General features: G+C 35.8%; 1 protein-coding gene across 4 annotated transcripts in view; it reads left to right on the forward strand.

The window, feature by feature from the left end:
- SLC36A4 (solute carrier family 36 member 4) overlaps window positions 1–23,266 on the forward strand; it is a 50,654-nt gene that overhangs the window by 7,429 nt on the left and 19,959 nt on the right. For all 4 annotated transcript variants that reach the window (XM_042904645.1, XM_042904647.1, XM_042904646.1 and 1 more), the window contains exons 2-8: window positions 4,559–4,682; window positions 5,844–5,934; window positions 7,131–7,219; window positions 8,253–8,348; window positions 10,703–10,787; window positions 15,978–16,205; window positions 18,169–18,267. In XM_042904645.1, coding sequence (XP_042760579.1) covers window positions 4,559–4,682; window positions 5,844–5,934; window positions 7,131–7,219; window positions 8,253–8,348; window positions 10,703–10,787; window positions 15,978–16,205; window positions 18,169–18,267 — 812 coding nt within the window. The remainder of the gene's footprint in view (window positions 1–4,558; window positions 4,683–5,843; window positions 5,935–7,130; window positions 7,220–8,252; window positions 8,349–10,702; window positions 10,788–15,977; window positions 16,206–18,168; window positions 18,268–23,266) is intronic.

Here is a 23,266-nt window from a genome sequence, read left to right on the forward strand (position 1 = left end):
CTGCAAAATAGTCTGTGGAGAATGTCCTGAAGATTGAAGGGTTAGAAAAACTACCCAAAGGCAAAGTTAGGGAATTCCTATCATAGAAAATCCTCATTAATTTAGATTCTATGCGTTTAGAATGTTTACTAATTCATTGATCTTATTTTACACATACTAGTAACATTATTAGAGGAGGAATATTTAAATTACTGAAGAGTAGGCTATTTTCAAGCACTTTCCAATATCTTTTTTTTTAATTATGTTATATAAACATTTACCATGAGATCTGTCCTCTTAACAGATTTTTAAGTGTACAGTATAGTATTGTAATCCATAGGCACAATGTTGCATGTCAGGTCTCTAGAACTTACTTACCTTGCATAACTGAAATTTCATACATGTTGGTTAGCAACTCCCTGTTTTCCCCTCCACACTGGCTGGCAACTACCACTCTCGTCTTTGTTTCTATGAGTTCGGCTATTTTAAATTCCATAAATAGGTGGAATTGGGTGGTATTTGAACTGTGACTAGCCTATTTCATTTAGCATAATGTCTTCAAGGTCCACCCATGTTTTGCATATTAAAGAATTTCTTTTTTAAGGCTAAATAATATTCCATTGTGTGTATATATCCTATTTTCTTTATCCATTTCTCTGTCAGTGCATGTTGTTTCCACATGCTGGCTGTTGTGAGTAGCACTAACCTGAGCACGGGAGTATTAACATCTCTTCAAGCTCCTGATTTCAGTGCTTATGGGTAAATTCTCAGAAGTGGCACTGAGTCATATGGTAATTCCGTTTTTAATTTTTTGAGGAATCTCTGTACTGTTTTCCTTCACAACTATAACATTTTGCATTCCTACCAACTGTGTAGAAGGGTTCCAGTTTTGCCACATCCTCACCAATATTTGTTGCCTTTTTTTTTTTTTAAGTTTATTTTGAGAGAGAGAATGAGCATGAGCAGGGAGGGCAGAGGGGGAGGGAGAGAGAGAGAGAGACAGAGAGAGCGAGAGGAAGAGAATCCCAATCAGGCTCCATGCTGTCAGCACAGAGCCCGATGTGGAGGTCAGTCCAATGAAACATGATATCATGACTTGAGCTGAAATCAAGAGTTGGACGCTTAACCTACTAAGCCATCCTGGTGCCCCACCTTTTTATTTGTTTTTATAATGACCACCCTAATAGGTGTAAATTGACATTCATTGTGGTTTTAATTTTCATTTTTCTGATGATTAGTGACATTGAACATCTTTTCATGAATCCATTGGCCATTTGTGTATCATCTTTGTTCAAATCTTTAGCCAATTTACTAATCTGATCTCTAGGTTTTTTGCTCTTGAGTTGTAGGAGTTTCTTATATATTGTGGAAATTAGCCCTTTATCAAATATATAGTTTGCAAAGTTGGCAAATATTCTTTCCCATTCTGTAGGTTGGCTTTTCACTATGTTGACTATTTCTTTTCTTGTATAGAAGCTTTTTAATTTGATGTAGGCCCTCTTGCCTATTTTTGCTTTTGTTGCCTGTGCTTCTGGTGTCATATCCATGAAATCATTGCCAAAACCAATGTCTGAGGCTTTTTCAAGTATTTAAGTCTTTAATATATTTTAAGTTGATTTTTGTGTATGGATTGAGATAAAGATCCACTTTCCTTCTTGTGCATGTGTATATTCAGTTTTCCCACGACTATTTGTTGAAGAGATTTTCCCCATTGTGTATTCCTGGCACCATTGCCAAAGATCAGTTGACCATATATGCATAGATTTATTTCTGGGTTCTCCATTTAGTTTCAGTGGTCTATAAGCCTAGCTTTATGCCAATATCATACTATTTTCATTACAAAAAAATCCCCAATACCCAAAACAATCTTGAAAAAGAAGAACAACGTGATCATACTTCCTGATTTCAAAATGTATTACAAAAATATATATTACAAAGCTAACGCATCTTCCAGTATCTTAAAGTATAACTTTACTCTTATGAAAAACTGTTGTAATGAGTTCCATTTGGTACTGGGATAATGAAGGCTGCCTAAATCCTAGTCTCTCTACATGTCCTCCCTTAAAAACCTGTTAATTCAAAAAGGAGCACACGTAAACCATTCATGAAGTTACTCTTTTAGCATTAGTAGGAGACCAAGATACCACAAACCTCAAATTTTCTATAAGCAGAAAAATAAACAGCAAAATTCAGAGTACCTGTTGCTGCTGCAAGCAGTGAAAGTGGGGAGGGTTCTTTAGAATCTCTGGAAAAGAGGAGAGGGGATTAGGAGGTCTAGAAGTATAGTAACCTTGGCAAAACATTGCTTCTGGAGGAGAAGGAGATAAAAGGAGCAATCTAGATGTCCCTCTGATACCTGGAGGTGAAAAAAAAGAAGGAAGTAAGGGGCAGGGGGGCAGGTAGGGGACTAAATATCCTTCAGAAATGAAAGAGAACCAGAAAGATACCAGTTGCTCCCTATAACCCCAGTCAGTGAACATCATCCATTACATAAACTGAACTTCATCCTGCTAACAGAAGGCACTACTTTCAAATTAGGATCCCTGTCCATGAAATGCCTAGCAATAGGAAAAATCATAAATAAATAATAGAGTACAAGGTGTCCAAGGGAGAACATACTGAAATGAAAATTTAATAGAGTCATTGAATTTCAAAGAAGAATTTAAATGAGTTAAAGACATCAAAAGGGTCAAAGAAAAAGTGGTTGAAATGGAAGACAGGCAAAGGAGATTTGACATATAATTGGAATCTCTAAAGAAGAAAAACAAAATATTTGAACTGAACAGATATTAATCCAAGAAAAATGTCCAGAAATAAGAAAGCCAAAATCTACATAATCAAAAAAGCCCACCGTGTCCCTGGGAAAATTGACTCAAAATGCTTAGACTGAAGACATATCATAGTAAAACCATTAGATCTTAAAGGCAAAAATTCCTCAGGACCTCAAGCAAAAGGGACAAAGTATGTAATGGCTCAGAAAATTAGTTTGTCATCAGACTTCTCTAGAGTAGCCTATAAAGCAAGGCAAGAGTGGAGCAGCATTTTCAAGAAACTCAAAGATATAAAGTGTAAGCCAGAGGTGTTCTGTCAAGCTGTCCTTCATAGCAAGGCTGTGGAAAAGCAGTTTAAAGCATGCTAGAACTTAGGAAATACTGTGTCCAGGAGCTCTTCCTAGAGAATGTAGTAGAGCAGTGGTTCTCAAAGTGTGGTTCCCAGACCAGAAACTTCAGAATCACCTGGGAACTTAGAAATGCATATTCTCAGACTCACCCCAGGCCTGCTGAATCAGAAGCTTTGGGGCGAGGTACATCAATTTGTGTTTTCTCAAGTCCTACGTGTCATTGTGATACACAGTGTGATACACAAAAGAATGAACTTCTTCCAGCCAAGGAATGATTGAGAACACTTTGGCAGAGGACGGACAGCAAGCATTTAATATTACCAATTATATATATGTCTTTAAAGTATTGCACCAATATTAAACTGAGTTTAATAACTGTAATGTGAATATTCAAGAACGTCTTCTTGTTCCTAGAGAATACATGCTAACTTTAGGGTAAGGGGCTTTGATATATGTAACCTGCTCTCAGATAGTTCATAAAAAGTGATAAACATTTGAGCAACAAAAGGCAAACATGGCAAAATGTTAAAAATTGGTAAGTCTGGAAAGGATACATATGAGGGGTTTTTTTTTGGTACCATTCTTGCAAATTTAATGTAAGTTTTAAATTATTCCAAAATAAAAAAACTTAAAAAAATTATATGACCGTCATTCCTAACTAAATTATTTATGTTACCCCAGTTCTCTGTTTCATAGGTTTATTGTGTTTATTTGAAGGAAGCAACTTTTCATTTCTTTTAACTATCCTATACTTCAGGGGCATCTGGGTGGCTCCAAGTGTCTGACTCTTGATTTCAGCTCAGGTCATAATCTCATGGTCTGTGAGTTCCAGCCCTGCGTCAGGCTCTGCGCTGACAGCATATGGAGCCTGCTTGGAATTCTCCCTCTCTCTCCCTCTCCCGCCTCTCCTGTGTGTGCATGTACATGCTGTCTTTCCCTCTCTCTCAGAATAAATAAACTTTATTTAAAAAATCTTGTTCTAGAGTTGTCATCCTCAGTCATGCTAAAAACTGTTAGATATAAGAGTACATTTTGATACTAAATTTTAAAAATTGGAATGGCTTTATAACTTAAAGTATTTAAAAATATGATTGCTATTTATGATATAATATGATTTGAAGAGAAGAGACACAAAATCATTTGATTATTTACATTTTTTTTCATCTCATAGTTCTGGGATCATTTGCTATAAACCTCATGTGGACAAAGCAGAAAAAGTTTTGCATTGAATACTTAAGCTTTTCACTCTGCACTGCTTAGTCCAAACAGAATATCCAGCAAATAAGTCCAGTTGTTTTTTAAATATACTAAAACTCAAAAGTATTTATGTGAATTAAGTCAGAGTGGAAATAGTAAAGATGAGTACAAGCGGTATGTCCTTGTTTTAAAAATTGATTTATTACCACTTTAACTCAGTTTTTAAAATCGTAGTGAAGCACTTTGCTTTTCTTTTTAAAGATATGGATGTAATGAGGCCCTTAATAAATGAGCAGAATTTTGATGGGACATCAGATGAAGAGCACGAGCAAGAGCTGCTGCCTGTTCAGAAGCATTACCAGCTTGATGATCAAGAGGGTATTTCGTAAGTATTACGGGTTATATGTGTCCTTTTCTTTTCATTCAGGGTCTATTTTGTAATCTATAGGTAAAGCACTTTTCTAGATACTACAGAAGACACACGGATGAGTCAGATATTGTCCCCACCCTCAAGGTGTTTATAGTCTGTTTGGGGAAGAAGAAATACATCTAAAATACAGAGCCATGTGTGGGAATTGCTGCAATTGATATGTATTGTCGCAATACTTGTTAAATGCTATGCATCCTGCAAGAAGGGAGATCTGATTGAAAGGAATAGAAATTTTAAGAGCAGTGGCTTCTGAAATAGGAGTTAGGAATTAGGCGGTTAAGAGTAGTAAACACTTTTTTTATGCTGAGTTAATGATGTGAAACAAAGTGGTGGTAAGAAAGCAGTGGAACCTTTTAGAACCCTTTTTTGTTATTTTGTCATCATTAATAGATGTGAGTAAGTTCTTACGGTAATAGTAATTTAACTGTTAAGCAAAGTTACATTTTAAGTGATCATAAAAGAACAGTATGAACTAAAAAAAAATTAGGCAAGCATGTTTGTTTTATAAGTTTAAAATTTGGGCTATTCTTCCTAGTTTATTTTTTCTTGGTCAAGAGACTTCCTTCAAATGCCTCCTGGAAACTTAGGTGAAATACCTTAGGGAGTACTCAGTGTCTAAATGTTAATTAGTATTTATCTTACCTGATGATACGCAGAGTTTTAAAACTTGTGTGATTTTTCTTTTAATTAAGCCCCTGTTAGGTTGATAATCATAGATCACATATACCATGATGACAGTAGTCAGTGTCAATAAATTGCTTTGTCTTATCAGCCTAGCCATATATAATCTTCGGTATTGTTCTGAATGTCATAGCAGCAAAGAATCTTAGGAGAAAATTACCTTTTCTGTATTTCTTTAATATGTACAAAAATATTTTCACTCAAATATCTAATTTAATCTCCATAATAATTTTCCATGTTCTGCTTTTAAATGGCAAAGATAAGACTTGAACCAAATATGATCTCTGGCCAATTCAACTTCTGGTTGAGTGGAATGCTATTTGATTCTTTGCCTAGATTAATTTTCGGTTCCCTTCCAATGCTAAAACAATGATCATGTGGATTTTATTAGCTTTTTTCCTAAAATGTTTAAATCTTACAACTTTTACTTTTCAGGTTTGTGCAAACTCTTATGCATCTTCTTAAAGGAAATATTGGAACTGGCCTTTTAGGGCTTCCACTGGCAATAAAAAATGCAGGCATAGTGGTAAGACTTCTCTTCGTGACCTCTAGCTAAATTACAGTTATCAGTCTTGATTACCGCAAAATTGCAGGCTAACTTCTGGCCTGTTCACACATAATCTGTTCAGGTGACAGTGAGTTTGTATTGATAATATTGGGTGAACAATAATAGTAACATTTAATAAAAAATGAGAATTAATTACTCTTTTAATCTCTGCTTAATTATTTATTTATAGCATTTGACAGAAAGATCCTAAAATAGTATTTGATTTTTCCAAGTATGGTTATATCTTATTATTCTTTTGGATTTTTCAGAGATTTAAGCAGTGTACTCATATCAAGAGATGTATTTATAGAGTAGCTTGTTTGTATTGGTGAAATTTTACAGTTTTTAAAATGGAGAATGAAATCTAGTTTTCAGATTTAAAGAGTTAACAGTTAAGAAAAGGAATAACAATATGTTTTGAAAACAAATATGTAAAGTATTATTATAACCAATTATTGTAATTGCAGAGACTCTCAGGAAGGGAGAATTCACCTATGAAGTAATGAAATTATATTTAACCTTTTTTCAGAGTCTTAAACCCTTACCAGTTTTCTAAGAACAGTTTTAACTGCCACCTTTCCCTGCAGTTGATGTTGTCCACCCTAATTTAGAGAGACGTATAAATTTCTGATTATAAAAACAAGTTTTGACAATATTTTGTTGGGTTCTCAATAACCCAGGCATTACTTTGATTTTAGTAAACAAATACTTGTAATTTTTTATGTACCACTTTCTTAAATAATCTTTTTCTTGGCATACTTCCTCACACAAAGTAAGTGCTCAACAAGCACCATCCCAGATTGGCATAGTGCTTTCTGGTCATTCAGATAGTGATTCATAGTTACATTTAATTATAATGGTGGGACAGATGGTCATAGACTTGCCATCTGAGGTTAACTGTGATGTATGCTATCCTAGCTTATTGCATAGCTATGCTCTGTATTCATGGGTTTGGATAGGCAAGCTGATGAGATGAAGTCCTATGTCCTTGTTGTAAGTATTGCTGAAATTCTTTCAGTATCAAGTTTATGAATTTTCCTTTATGCAAATGACTAATTATTTTGCCCAACAAAATTTGTTTCCACAAAAGAGTAGTCCATTGGCTCATTCCTTATAAGGCAATTTAATTTCTGTTAAACTTAAATATTTAAACCTTATACATTTTCCCCCCACAGCTTGGACCAATCAGCCTCGTATTTATAGGAATTATTTCTGTTCACTGTATGCACATTTTGGTACGGTGCAGTCACTTTCTGTGTCAGAGGTAAATGTAAATTTGTTAAGTGTATTTTATTTATTTTAAAGCTATGTATTGATTTAAAACATTAGATAGTCTTAACTGTGCTTTACAACTAATAATTGATTTTCTCTAACCTGTTATATAGACAAGTCTAAAATAATAAATATGTAAAAAGATATTTCCTGTGATTGAAATCTGGTCAGAATATATTTATTCCTCTTAAATGATAACCTTAGTAGTGAAATGGAATGAGTTCTTTTCATATGAATAAAAAAAATCAGGAAAGACCTGGAGGAAATGGAGGCCCCAGCACTACTTTTAGTTATAGAGTAATGGTCCTTAATTTGTTTGGATTTCATTTTAGGGTATAGTGCCTTTGGTGTTCTTTGCTGATATGTGGGTTGGTAAATAGTCAATAAAATAATATTCTTTTTCTTTATTTTTGTATCATGAAATGCTTCTACTGCACAGTGGACTTTTTTAAAAATAAATATTGCCTATTCTAATAAACTAATATTCTGATTTTAACTCTTTTTGTTGTTGTTAAATGTTCTTAAAACTTTGAGCAAGTCATTTATCATCTTTAAATAATGATACTTGAAAAAAAGTGGGAAAGAGAACATAGGGAAATAATAGCTACCTCATGGGGCTAAGTATTAGATAAGATAGTTTATGTGTAAATATGTTGTAAAGCCCTGTGCAGATGCATAAAATAATGCTCTTCTAAGAATGAATAATTTAGGCTTGAACAATGTAGTTGATGTTTTTAGGTAATTTAAATATTTAAATCAGTGAAGCACAAATATTTATGTCATATGACTTCTCCAAATTTATAAACTTTAACAGTAGATAAAAGCTAATATATTAGTAAAAAGACTTAAAATTTCATGAGACCTATCTTAGGGTGTGCAGATCTTGAAATCTCAAAAGCTCCTCTGTCAGTGTATACCCTTACATTTATTATTTTCTATGTATTTGATGTTCTTTTCAAGGGTTAGATTTACAGACCAACTTAAAATTTGCCTTTTTCATGTGCATGTACGTCCTTAAATTGCAGGTTTAAAAAGTCAACATTGGGTTATAGTGACACTGTGAGTTTTGCTATGGAAGTAAGTCCTTGGAGTTGTCTTCAGAAGCAAGCAGCATGGGGACGGTAAGCACTTACTATGTTTCTAGTATCTGGTTATCAAAATCACATTACTTTTCAAGTGTTTTAAGTTGACAGGATACGTGAATAGAAGCGTGATAAAGCTGGGGGGATAAACATAATCTTTAGAGTTAGACAGGCTTGGGTTCAAATCTCAACTCTGCCATTTTTCAGTTTTATGAACTGAGTCAAATGATTTATCATTTTGTTTTAGTTTTCACGTTATCAGATGAGTTTATGGTGATACTTCATAGGATTATCATAGTATTTAAAATTTTTTTTTTTAATGTTTATTTATTTTTGAAGGAGAGAGACACAGAGTGTGAGCAGGGGAGGGGCAGAGAGAGAGGGAGACACAGAATCTGAAGCAGGCTCCAGGCTCTGAGCTGCCTGCACAGAGACCAGTGAGGGGCTCGAACCCACAGCCGTGAGATCATGACCTGAGCTGAAGTCAGATGCTTAGCTGACTGAGCCACCCAGGCGCCCCAGGATTATCATAGTATTTTAAATAAAATGGTATTTATAAAGCATCTGGCTAACCTATGATCTAGTCATGTTAATATTTTTTTTTTTTTGAGGAAAGGAGAAAAAGCAAGAAAAATGTTGCAGTCTCATTATTTTAGATAAAATTGTGGTGTTTGGCTTTCATGCTCATAGAACATTTGAAGTGTGTATTTTAGCATAATCTTATTTTGCTATCTTATCATTTAAATGTAACTTCATCATTGGTAGACATGGCTGATCAAAGCCAGCTGAAAACAGGACTGGAAAAATAGGCATAGGTAATCAACAAAATGCTGACAGTGGTACAAATGATATGTGCTGTGGAAATTAAAAGAAGGAAAAGAACAGTGGAGTGCTAGTAGAGTTTATGGTTAAATATTACCTTTCTGGGAATTTGCAGGAAGTTCGATTTATTTGAGCTTCTCAGAGTTCTTGATATGCCAAGTAGAAGAAGGAGGAAAGCAGACTAAAAGCCCTAGGATTTGCCCCAGAATCCTATCTTCTTCCTTGTTCTGCCCCAGAGTAGAGACAGCTTTGTCTATTTTTTCTGTCAAGAAGAATGACTTTCAGGTAGATGTGGCTGGAATGATTGTTGGTAAGATGTAAAATCCAAGGTGGATGAAAAGATCTTAAGGGAATACTTAAACATAATTAAACGTAATTCATCAGAAAGAAGAAACTTGAATTCATTTCAGGGTAGTAAGATTCTTTACAATAAGGAGATCCCTGAAGAACCATGAGAGCTATACTTATGGCAAGAATGAAAATAAGCAAGGACCCATCCAATTTCAAATGAGAGAAGGAAGGTCTGTAGACTTGTAGACCAGATTGTTTGACAACTTGACATTGATTGTCAAGCAAACACTACAGTGAATTAGTAGGTGAATGCTATTGTAGTTACTCATCATTCCCTGGACAAAATAGAGACGTATGGGCTGCATATTAATAATATGCAGGCAGATTTATAACTTGATTAAACACAATACCCAAACTATGCAAATTTAACTGGTGGCATCCCTTTCTCACTTTGTACACTATTTTATGTAGCTGGAATTCTTTCTCTCTCTCTCTCTCTCTCTCTCTCTCTCTTTTTAATGTTTGTTCATTTATTTTGAAAGAGATCATGAGTGGGAGAGGGAGAGGGACAGAGAGAATCCCAAGCAGCTTGCACCCCTGTTAGTGCGGAGCCCGATGGAGAGCTCCATCTCATGAACCCTGAGATCATGATCTGAGCCAAAATCAAGAGTCAGATGCTTAACCGACTGAGCCACCCAGGTGCCCCTGTAGCTGGAATTTTCTTAAGTTATCTCATTAAGAGATACTACTGGAGCTTACTCAGAGCTAAGCTACTGGATAAGTCTTTGGTTTATGATTTAGGTCCACACCCCCAGTCCTCTCCCATTTCATGTTCTTATTAGTGATTTGGATAGTGGAGAGCATGCTCACTCATCACATTTGCAAATGACATGAAGCCAAGAAAGCTGGGAAATACACTGGGTTAATCAGAAAAAGCTCAAGAAGTAGAGGAGATAGGCTTGATCTAAAAGATGAAATTTTTTCATGAAATCATTTTATAAGCATATAGTCAGACTGTTGAATTTCAGAAATAAATGATAGGGAAATGTTGGCCTTTTAGCTGAATGGAACATCCTTTTGGTGAGTAATACTTCACTAGTTCATATACTGATAGCAAATGTGTGGTCTTTGAGGAAGTAAATTTTATTTACTTATTTTATTTAAGGAAATGACAAGAATATAAGCTATGATAAAATGTTTTCAAATAGTTTAAAAAGAGAAAAATATATTAATATATCAGCAGCTCTTATTGATACTTATTTGTGGGTATCTCTTTTCAGGAGTGTGGTTGACTTTTTTCTGGTGATAACACAGCTGGGATTCTGTAGTGTTTATATTGTCTTCTTAGCTGAAAATGTAAAACAAGTAAGTATTTCTCTTCAGTTATGGAGATCAGTTTCTTCCCATTCCATAGTTTTGGCATCATATTTCCTTTGAGTAAACCATGCTGAATATGAAAATGTGTTGCTTTCATAAAGCATGTTCCTTTGTAAATTTTCCTTTAGTCTTCTTTTTTGTAAGTTGGATTTTCTGCTGCTGTTGTTGATTTTACTTTTCTTGCCATTGTATATCAATAATGTTTGTTATGTCAGATCAGAACTGGACATAATTTGACGGATTCTTACATACTTGAAATTTAGGTCTCAAAAGCAGATACACAGATGTTTTGGAAGCATATTTTTAAATTAATTTTTTATAAGTAAACATATATGGTTTAGCCAGCAACCTAAAAAGTGAAGTAAAAAGAGGGCATTACTAAAATCCAGTAATTATTGCTATTGTCTAAAAAGATACCATGTCAAAAATGTGTAGTGTTCTGTAATTCTCTCCATATTTTAAGGATTCACTTTTAAAGGAAGTGGTTTGCAGTCTTGGTAGAGACTGTCAATTTGAACAAACATGCAAAGCACTGAAATAAAGAAGCTCCCCTATCAAAACAACGCCAAAATACATTTCTTTATGCGCTTTAACTTGTAACGAGTACATTACACCCTGTTCTGCTTTAATCATTATTTTAATCAATAACATTTATTAACTATCCATATGTGCATTGTACAATAGTAGACATCTTACATAGTAAGATACAGTACTTGTAGGTATTTTAATGCAAAATGATATGAATATGTTTTCTAAAGAACCTATATGTAGATATATAAGTATGTATTTGACTCACTTTTTCAAGTATAAAGTATGCTTCATTTTATATTTAGACCAGGAATGACAAATTTTCTGGAAAGGTCCAGATAATAAGTATTTCCAGTTTTGCAGGTCGTATGGTCTTCTTGACTTAGCCATAGACAGTAATGATAGTAACAAATATATATGGCAATATTCCATTAAAACTTTATTTCAAGAATTTAGGTGGTAGGCTGGATCTGGTGTTTGGGCCATAATTTGCTAAAGCCCCTAGCTTAGATTTTTAATGTTGGAAAGGCTCACGGAGTCATCCCTTCCTTACAAATGGGAGAGTAGATGCTTTCATTAGCATTACTCATTAGACAGTGTGCTTTTTGACTTACAAGTATTTAATTCCACAAGTTGCATATTCTTTTGACTACTGACTCAGTCAAGAGACTATCTGTTGTCAAGAACTGATAAGACATACCATCTTACCAGTCATTTATGTAGAATACGATGAAAAATGATCCTTTTCCAGGATTATACAACATGGTAGTCATGTATCTTTTCTATTATGTTCTAAGAGAGCCACCACAAACTTGATGTGAATTTAAGAATAATGCTAACAATGCCTAATAATCTTATATTAATAAAGTATTGCATTTTTCATTTAGTTTTTCATTTAGTTTTTACCACTACTCTGTCATGTACAATGCTCATTTTTTGAATGTGTAAACTAAATCTCACAAAGCATGAGCAGTGTGCCCTAAGTCATGCAGATTAAACTGAGAACTAGGTCTATGACACACTGGTGCCACCCATTACATTAATTGTTCATCACTGGACAGGACCTTGTCTGATTTTAGTTGTGCGTGTGTGTGCACATGACATAGAGTATGTAAATGCATATAAGCTTAGGGTTGGTGACTTTCTCCTATGAAATATTATCAGTTGCTTCCAAAGTTGAATGGAAGAATTTAACTCATTTGCACATGTTCTAAGAAGGCCAGGCAGAAAAAGTGACTCTCTGGGAGAAGAATGCCTGCTATAGGTGGAACATTGAAAGTCCTTTGAGTTATAAAAAGCAACATGGTAAAAGATACGCAGACTTGAGAAAAGTTGAAAGCAATGGTGAACACTTCACCTCAGCAGAGCAGACAGATGGTTATTGAAACAGTCGCATCAGAGATTTTCACTCTCTGCAGATCTGTTCTCTCACATTTTATAGCAGTCTCCAAGAGTAGACACACTGGTTGATTATACGTTACCAATTACTATTGTTAGAGTTAAAAACTGTAAGTTTATTACCACATTAGTCTACATAAAATCAAAGTTGCCGTATTTTATCAGATCAGAGAAGTAAGGGGTTAGTTGCCATACAGATGTGTGAACCTCCTACTCTGACTGCCACAGGACTGTTTTTGGTCCCATTAAGTCATTGTGGACAATTGGCAGGAGAAAATGAATGGATAGTACCTCCAATGATTTAATCCATCGTGGTTATTGTAGCTCCCCTCTGTTCCTACTCGAAGATACTCTAGAACATTTCAGGTAGATAAAATAGTGTTTTTGGGAATGAAGAGTGAGGAAGGGATATCAAGAGAAAAAAAGATATAGTGATACTTAAGACCGTGTATTTTAAAGACAGAATATCCACATTCAAATTGCTTCTCTCTCAGTTTTAAATCACACATTGGTCAAGATCTCCTTATCCCTGGTCAAGCCTCAGTTTCCTTATATGTAAAATGGGAATAATAACAAAATCTCCCATTGTTCCTCCTAAACTTATCATGAGGCTCAAGTGACAAAAGGTTTGTGAAAGCCTTTGCAAAATGTAAAGCAGTAGACAAATATAGGGTGTTAAGGCTTTTTAATTTTGTATTTATTTTAACTTTGCTGAAGAACATAATCTACCTTTGGAATTTTAACCATTAAATTACTGAATCATTGAAAATTAATAAGTAGTAGATTTTAGTAAATTTAAGCTTTAAATGGAAACAACTGAATTTAGTAATTTTATTTTATAATATTTATTTCAGTGTTTTGCATTTTGGTAAACATGTGAGATCATAGGAAGTCCTATTAGATAGCCAATATCTGTCTCTAGAGGGCACCAAAGGACTCAAATGTTTACCTGAATCTTGCTCTGGGTATGTATCTACACTTTATTTTATTTTTTAATCCTGATGATTTTTATAATCATTTTTCTGGCAAAGAATACTAAATTATTATGAGATATTTGTGGTAGAATTAATTTCATGTTCCCAGCCATCTCACCATTCAAACAACCCTTTTTAAAATTGATTATATAACTGATTTTCTCTTGCCAGGTATCCTTGTTAGAGCTTAATGTTGATCATTATCTAATCTGATTATGGGTGGTACTTCTTTGATACAGAAGCATTTGGCTGTAAATAATTTTGTTACTGGGAAAATGAGTCAACAAATAAAATATGTTTTTAAAAGCCAAGTAATGTGAATTACCAATTTTGCTTCTAATTTCAGATCCTCAAATAGAAAGTTTTGGGGGCGCCTGGGTGGCTCAGTTGATTGAGCGACTCAGTTTGGGTCAGGTCGTGGTCTCATGGTCTGTGGGTTTGAGGCCCGCATCACGTTCTGTGCTGACAGCTCAGAGCCTAGAGCCTGTTTTGGGTTCTGTGTCTCCCTCTCTCTCTGCTCCTCCCCTGCTTGCGCGCACTCTCTCCCTCTCTCTCTCTCTCTCTCAAAAAAAAAAAAAAAATTAAAATACAAAGTTTTGATGGCCAATTACAAGATACATGTGAGGTATGCATTTCTTAAATGGTTCATGGTATAACCTGAGAGTTTGTTAGTCCAGTACAAGTTACAAATTGCCTATCTAACTTAAAACTAGTAAATACATTGCCTGCAGTTTAAGGTGATGTGTACATTTGTAGTGATACTAAACATTGTTTATCACAAATTAGAAGTATAGAATTATACTTCTATATAATTTTGTTTCTATATAGTATATAGGAAACAGTTGAATTGTTAATCATATTATAATTTTGTTCTAAACTTCTGACTTAATGGGCCTCTTAATACTTATTATATTTAGAGAGAGAGATGTCAAAGTAGAGGGCAGGTGGCTAGTTGAGCAAGGGGCCTCCCCTTTCCGAATTACAGTATTTTGGTCCAGTTAACATGCAGCGGTCATAAGCTAAATTCTAGTGTCTCCTGCCGGGTTTGGATCCTAGAACTACCACTTACTGGCTTGATATTATGTAAGGCTTTTTTTAAGGCCCTTCTTTAAACCTCAGTTTCCTCAACTATAAGTTGACATTAATATTACTAGCCATCTCAGACAGTTGTTTTGAGGATTAGATGAGATGTTGTATATATTTAGTTCAGTACTCAAAAAATGCTCCCTATTATTATTATAGGATCTTGTTCTTAAGAATTTAAGTATCTAGAGACTTGATAATGTCATTGTGTTCAAAGGAGGGTGTAGAGTGTTTGTGGGCAAATAGATTTTCCCTAGCATTTAAATTATAATATTATATACCTCTGCTGTGAGTTTGTAAGAGTGTTTGTAGAGTCCTGCATAATTTCATTTTTGTTTTAGTAAGTTGGATTATGTGATTAATTGAATGAGACAAGTTTTAATATGTGGAACCTATAAATTACTGTAACTCTTGAACACTGAATGTTGGTATATAGAAGTGGCTGAATTAATTTGAAGGTAAAATTGATTTATTGAAGTTTTTTGCTCTAGCAAAAATTTATCTACATCTAGCACATGGCCATGCATGTATTGATAGTGATGATTATTTATTTATTTAAAAGATTTTATTTTTAAGTAATATCTATACCCAACATGGAACCTGAACTCAACCCTAAGATCAAGAGTCATATGCTCTAACTGCCTGAGCCAGCCAGGCACCCCTTTGATAGTGATGATAATTTATAAACAGTTGTTTTATAAAACAGCTTTAAAGTTAGGCTATGATTTCTAAACTTTATCTTGACTACTGTACATTTCTAAGAGGTATATGAGCTTGTTACCTTCTCTGAAGAGAGTAAGTCAGAGTAGGATATCTGGAGTAGAATATGGTCATTCTAGGCAAGTATACATCCACTTTTGATTATCTCAGAAGCAGGTTGAGCCTTTGCTGGAATCATGAGTACAAAGCTTCAAAATAAATTGGTAAATTAATCCTCATAATTTTCTAGTGAACTTTATTTTTACAGTATGATAAAAGAAGTTGTTTTGCAAAGAAGAATTATCCTATTTTAATTATCCTTAAATTTGATAAATATGTATTTCTAGGAAGCTAGAATATCTTGAAAAAATATAAACATTTATTGTAAAGGAATTATCATAGAGTGTATAGGTAATTTCTTGATATTTTGTCACTTATAAGTTGATGAAAGTTTTTTTCTCCCCCTCTTCCTTATTCTCCTGGTAATCCTATGTAGGTTCATGAAGGATTCCTGGAGAGTAAAGTGTTACTTTTGAATAGTACCAATTCATCAAATCCATGTGAGAGAAGAAGTATTGACCTAAGGATATATATGCTTTGCTTTCTTCCATTTATAATTCTTTTGGTCTTCATTCGTGAGCTAAAGAATCTGTTTGTGCTTTCATTCCTCGCCAACCTTTCCATGGCTGTCAGTCTTGTGATAATTTATCAGTATGTCGTTAGGGTAAGTATAACATGTTTTTAACCGTTTTTAACCTATGGTTCTTATAACTAATTCTTTGTTCACTTTGGAGGTAAAAGTAATGATGTGTGAAGACCCCTACTTCGTCATGTGGCACACAGGAGATAATCAGTAAACTTGGGGCTCCTGCTCAGCTGGCAAAGTGTGTGACACAGAGCGCAGGCTTTGTCTTCAGGCCTGGTTTTGAATCTTGGTAAATCTGTTTCTGGGCTTTGTAACGCTGCTGCAGAAGATAGTGATACCTACCCTATTGAGTTGTAAGATTTAGGAATGCCTCAGTACACTGTGTAACAGGAATCAAAGAACTCACTAGTGTTTTCTTTATTCTTGTAAGATTTGAACCAGTCTCGAGATGTAATTTTATAATTTTCTTTGACTTCTGAACCTGTTTTTGCTGCCACCACTTCCATTCAGTGCCACTCTACTAATCTGTAGCCTGTCTGTCTGAAGTAGGCAGCCTCAGTTGATTTCATTGTCTGAAGTCTGGGGATCCTAACCCTACAAGGACTATTCTTAAAAAAACATCGGTTGATGGGATTCAGGGGATCTGCAAATCCCTTAAAATTATTTGCAAGATTTAGCATCTCTGTATGTATATATGCATTCTTCTACTGAGCAGTGTATAGCTTTCATCTCTAAGGGGCTGAGGACTCAGAAAAGGTCAAGAATGCCTGCTCTAGTCTTTCCTGAGCCAATCCATTTTGTATATTGCTGTTGCAATTGTCCTAAAACCTCCATTGGCAATTTATCACAAACTCTGTTATGATGGGTCTGTTTCATTCCCCCTGCCCTGAATTCTAAAACCTGTAGACATTTTCTTATTGTACATGAGATGGAAGGGAACAGGCAGGAACATCTCATAAGGCTTTCTGTAGTTCACGACCCCTTACCTGAACATGTAAGAATTAGTGGAGCAGAAAAGGTGGTTCCTTAGGTAGAGGGAACAGTGTGAGTCTTGAATAACAGTTAGGTATTCTCAGATGACCCAAACACTTAAATATCCCTTTCATTTTGACCATAACTTGTATTTTCCATCATGGATAACCATTATATCACACAAGTCTCCCTACGCTTCTGATATTCTAGACCTCTTTATTACCCAAATTATCCATGTGCTTTTACACTTCAGGTTATTTTTTTCATCCTCTTTTCTTGGTCTTGAATTCCACTTCCAATTAAGGAGGGCAGAGAACACAGGATGGTAAACAGAGTGGGAAGCAGACTTGGGATAGCTGGAAGATATAGTCGTTGTGGAACCAGAGATCTTGAACAAGATGTACAGTTTGTGAGTCTCCGGATGGCAAAAGTTGGAACAAGGCTGTGGGTTGGGGCTGAGTAATCAAAGCCAGGGTCAAGGAGTATGTATGAATAATAAGAGTAATGGCAACTGGCTGGTTAAAGTGTAAGACACTGCATCAAGAAGGAGACCTGTACGAGGAAGCAGCAGAGTTATGAGGTAGAAAGCCAAAATCAGGAACCAGGTGACTTGGAGATGGAAAGAGCAAAACAGAGTAGAAAATGAATTTCGCTAGACACCATGAGCGGTGGTTGATAACTGACTATATGGCACTCAGTTCAGACTGAGTATGCTTATGTTATTTCCTGTTGTGCCAGGAGCCATACCCAGTGTGAACAGCCTGGGACTTGAAGGTGGAAACAGGTAATCGGGAGCATTGAGCTCAGATGGAATGTGTGGGCATGAGGGAAACAATGGCTTTTGGCAGTGAAATTCTAACAGCTTGGCTACATTTAACATAGGTGCTTAAAGTGTTTATTGAAAGAACTATTCACTTTTATAACATACATTTGTTATTGTGAAGCTCAGAAGTATATGATGTCACGCTTTCACGTTTTACATTGTTTACATTGTCCATGATGTCACGTTTTACATTGTTTAAAATAAGTAAAGATGTAACTTCTCTTGTTTTTTTCTTTCTTTCTCCAGAATATGCCAAATCCCCACAATCTTCCAATAGTGGCTGGTTGGAAAAAATACCCACTTTTTTTTGGTACTGCTGTGTTTGCTTTTGAAGGCATAGGAGTGGTAAGGATTTGTTCTTTATTATTGTTCATAAAAATTTTAAGTTAACACAAAGATTTATGTAGTCAAACTACATTTAAAATGCACTTTTCTTTTTTGTTTCTATTTTCTTCATTACCAGAACACGATTTGCAGTTTGATAGGGTAGACTTGAATTATAGTTTAGTTTAGATGATTTTTAATGTTTTATTAAGGAAAATTTCAAGCCTGATACAAAATCTTGAGAATAGTATGATGAACTCTTGTATAAGCATCACCCAGCTTTAAAAACCAACCCATGGCCGACTTTGTTTTATCTGTATTCCATCTACTCTGCCAAGCCCAAGTTACATTCAGACAAGCCCCAAACATCATATTTTATAGACTAGATGATTTGAAGTGGATTGAAATTGTTACAGAGTTGCCATTACATAGAAGAATCAAATATAAATTCTCCCTTCAGATTTGCACATGTCATATTTGTTTTGAGAAATGATAATATCATAAAGCTAATACCAAGAAATACAAGGACCCTGAGGATTCTAAGATCTTAAATATTTCCATTCAAGATGCTTCCAGTTTATTTAAAGCCTGAAATGTGTAGATTTGGGGAAAATAGAAGATTGCTTTCTGCTCTGCAGCTTATGTTCCATTGTCAGATGGTTTGGTATAGGAGCAAAACCACTTATACATCTATGCGAACTACAGATGAAATAGATCTAAAAGACAATTTTACAGCATCTTGCTTGCGTTCCTTGTCTCTCTGAATTCTCCTTTAGAGAATTCTCACATATTCTTACAGTTCCACTTATCACTGTTACAGAAATAACTGCAGGTTTTCACTTATGTCTTTAACCAGCAAGCTCTAGTTAACTATTGGACATTTCCAGTTAAGTTGTTCCTCTGACATCTTAAGTTCAGCAACTCCAGAGTACTACATAGACTGTCTTATCTAAAACCAGCTTCACTTTCTCATGTCCTGTTACTTTCAGGTTTTTTTTTTTTGCAGTTGCTCAAGCTTGAAACATTGGAACAGTTCCTTTCACTTTGCCCCTGGTTCCCCCATTCCATCAGTAATGAAGGCATGTCTGTTTTTCTTTCCTGTTTCCCCATAAATGAAAATACATTTGAAACACCCAAATGCTATCTAATGTGAAGGAGCCTATCTAAATGTGAATTTCCTTCCCTTTCTCCTTTTCTAGCCACACCGGCACCATTCTTGACTGTAGCCCTTTATTTCAGGTCTGGATGATCTTTACAGCATCCAAATTATTCTCTCTTCTGTTAACCAGTTAATATTCCCATATGGACCTATCACCTCAAAAGTGGAGATATTACTAGAGTTATTATCTCATAGTGTTATTTTGAGGACCACATGAGATGCTGCATTCGAAGCATCTAGAAAAATACCTGGCAGGGGCTGGTCCAAGATGGCAGTGTAGGAAGATCCGGAACTCCCCCCTTCCCAAGGACACATCATGTCAACAGCTACATATGGAATAATCCCCCTGAAGAAGAACTGAATGCTAGCTGAAGAGTTCCTCCACAACAGAGGATAAAAGGGCCCCATCAAGACAGATGAGGGAGACAGAGATGTGGTCTCACCAAAAACCCCATCCCCAGTGCGGCAACCCAATATAGGGAGCTTTTATCTGAAGAGCAAGGGGTTTGTGACCCACATCAGGCATCCTAACCCTTCAGACCTGCACTGGAGAGACAAGTCCCCAGTGGGGCTTACATCTGTGGGATCCAAAGGACTGTAGGATCTGAGAAACTCCTTTTTAAAGGGCTCGCATATGGACTCACTTGCCCCAGAACCTAGCATAAAAGCTGCAGTTTGAAAAGTGCCTAGGCCATATGTGGAGGAGATTTCATTTGTGAATCTTAAAAGAATCTGGAGAGGCAGGGACGTGTTGGGACTTTCCCTGGGGATGGAGGCACTGGTGGGCACCATTTTGGCAGTCTCCCTCTGTGATGCTGGCATAGGAGGACACTCACAAACACAGCAGCCTCCCTCTGCCTTACTAACAATGGTGGGTGTGCCCTGCCCCCAGTGCTATTCCCCTGCCATACTAAGGCTGTGGGCAAGTGTAGTCCACACAGGGGACACCCCTTGATCCCTGGCCCTGGTGGCTAGGAGGTTTTATGTTCCAGGGCCCCATGGGACTGTAACAATGGGAAAGACTGTTCTTGGCAGGCTCCCATGCCCAGGGTGCTGTACAGACAGTTGACTGAAATGTACTCCAGTTTGTCAGCAAAAAAGGCGTATTTACAAGTTCTGAAGCTTTAACCTGAGGGACAGGCTTCAGGTTTGCCATGCATCTTGAGGCTACCAAAGCACTCTGAAGGAACACAGGGAGACACCGTCCTGTGCTCTCCCTTGGCCTTGCTACAGCCTGGTGATACCTCCCAGAAAGGAGCTTAGAGTGTTGTCTGAAGCCTCAATTTTTGCAACTGTTATCCAGGGGGCCCCTCCAGATCTCCTACTCTAGAGGCCAGCAGGGTTAACAATTATAGCCCTACAGACTGTATATTTCCGTACTTTAAACGCTGCTGCCCAGGAATCTGGCTTTCAACTGTTCTGAAATTTGGTACTGACTAAAATCCCCACACTGGAACACTGGCAGGTCTTGGCACGCCCTCAACAACTGTAACTTCTCAAGATTAAATCAGTCTGCTTAGACAGTCACAAAGGTTCAAGAGACAGCCAAGACCTAGGTCAAGGTTGAATGATGAAGTTCATCTCCTACACAAGGTCACTCCTTCAGGACTGGGAGATGTAGCTGTTTCAGTTAATACACAGAAACAAACACAAAAAGTCAGGAAAAATGAGATGGAGGAATGTGTTCCAAATGAAGGAACAAGACAGAACTTCTGAAAAAGACCTTACTGAAATAGAGATAAGTAATCTATTAGTGGGTAAGAGTTTAAAGTCATGGTCGTAAAGATGCTGATGGAATTTGGGAGAAGAATAGATTGACACAGTGAGAACTTCAACAAAGAGAGAAAATATAAGTGCCAAACAGAAGTCACAAAGCTGAAGAATGTGCTAACTGAGCTGCAAAATATACTAGAGGGGTTTAGCAGCAGACCAGAAGAAGCAGAACTCATCAGTGACCTCGAAGACAGGGCAATGCAATTCACCCAGACGGAGCAGGAAAAAGAAAAAGAAAAAAAAAAAACTTTGAAAAAGTAAAGCTTAAGGAACCTGTGGGATAACATCAGGGAGAATAACATTTGCATTATAGGAATCCTCGAAGGAGGAGAGAGAAAAAAGAGGCATAAAAACTAACAAAGAAGTAACGGCTGGAAAATTCCCTAACCTGGAGAAGGAAACAGACATGTAGGTCTACAGATAGTTCCAAATAAGATGAACCCAAAGAGACCCATACAAAGACACATTGTAATTAAAATGTCAAAAGTCAAAGAGAGAATTTTTAAAGCAGCAAGAGAAAAACAACTTGTTACGTACAAGGGAACCCCCATAAGGCTGTTAGCTGATTTTTCAGCAGAAACTTTGCAGAACAGAAGGTAGTGGCATGATATATTCAGAGTGCTGAAAGGAAAAAAAAACAAACAAACCAAGAACTTATAACCAGGAGTACTCTACCTGGCAGGGTTGTCTTTTGGAATTGAAGGAGCTCTTAAAGTGAACAAAAGGGTGAGCATGGCCATCCTTGACTTTTCCTGATCTTAGAAGAGAAGTTTCAGCTTTTTATTGTTGAGTTGGTACTAGCTGTGGGCCTGTCATATGTGGCCTTTATTATGTTGAGTAATGTTGCCTGTGTACATACTTTGTAGAGTGTTTTTATCATGGATGGATATTGAATTTTGTAGATGCTTTTTCTGCATCTGTGGTGATGGTCATTGATTTTTTTCCTTCATTTTGTTAATTTGGTGTATCATGTTGATTCATTTGTAGATGCTGAATCCTCCTTGCATCCTGGGAGTAAATCCCACTTGATTGTGGTGTATGATCCTTTTAATGTATTATTGAATTTGGTTTGCTAATATTTTGTTGAGGATTTTTACATCTGTGTTCATCAGGGATATTGCTTATAATTTTCTTTCTTTTTCTTTCTTTCTTTTTTTTTTTTTTGGTGTCCTTGTCTAGTTTTGATATTAGGGTAATGCTGGCCTCGTAAAGTGAGTTTGGAAGTATTCCCTCCTTTTCAGTTTTCTGGAAGAAGTTGAGAAGGATAGGTATTAAATCTTATTTGAATGTTCGGTAGAATTTGCTTGTGAAGTCATCTGGTCCTGGACTTTTGTTTGTTAGAAGTTTTTTTGATTACTGATTCAGTCTCCTTACTAGTAATCTTTCTATTCAGATTTTCTATGTCTTCATGATTCAGTCTTGGAATTATATATTTCAAGGAATTTATCCTACTTCAGTTTATTGGCATATAATTGTCCATTGTAGTCTCTTATGACCCTTTGTATTTCTGTAGTATCAGTTGTAACTTCTCTTTCATTTCTGATTTTATTTAATTGTGCTCTCTCTCTTTTTTAACTGGTGAGTCTAGCTAAAGGTTTGTAAATTTTGCATGGCAACTATAGGCAGTAATACTTTATTGCATATTTGAAAGTTGCCAAGAGAATAAGTCTTTAAAGTTCTTATTATAAAAAAAATTGTAATTTTGTATGATGATGGATGATAACTAGACATGTGGTGATCACTTTGCAGTGTATACAGATGTCAAATTATTATGTTGTACATCTGAAACTAATACAGTATTCTATGCCAATTTTATCTCAATTAAAAAATGGTAAATCGTAAGTACTTGGTAAATAATTGCTGTTATTATTTCTTAGTGCCTTTTACTGTATGATCAGATCACCTGGCCGGAACCTCTGAAGAATTGCCTAAAGTAGCTTAACTCTTCAATTAGCCTTTTTTTCCTTTTTTTTTAAAGGTTTTTTTACATAATAAACATAACTTACTCATCTCACAAAATTGACACACAGTAGATACACATGGATACAGAAGCAGTTATGACATGAATATACATAGGTTAGTATGCAC

This window comes from Panthera leo, chromosome D1 (assembly GCF_018350215.1).
Source record: "Panthera leo isolate Ple1 chromosome D1, P.leo_Ple1_pat1.1, whole genome shotgun sequence".
Lineage (NCBI taxonomy): Eukaryota > Metazoa > Chordata > Mammalia > Carnivora > Felidae > Panthera > Panthera leo.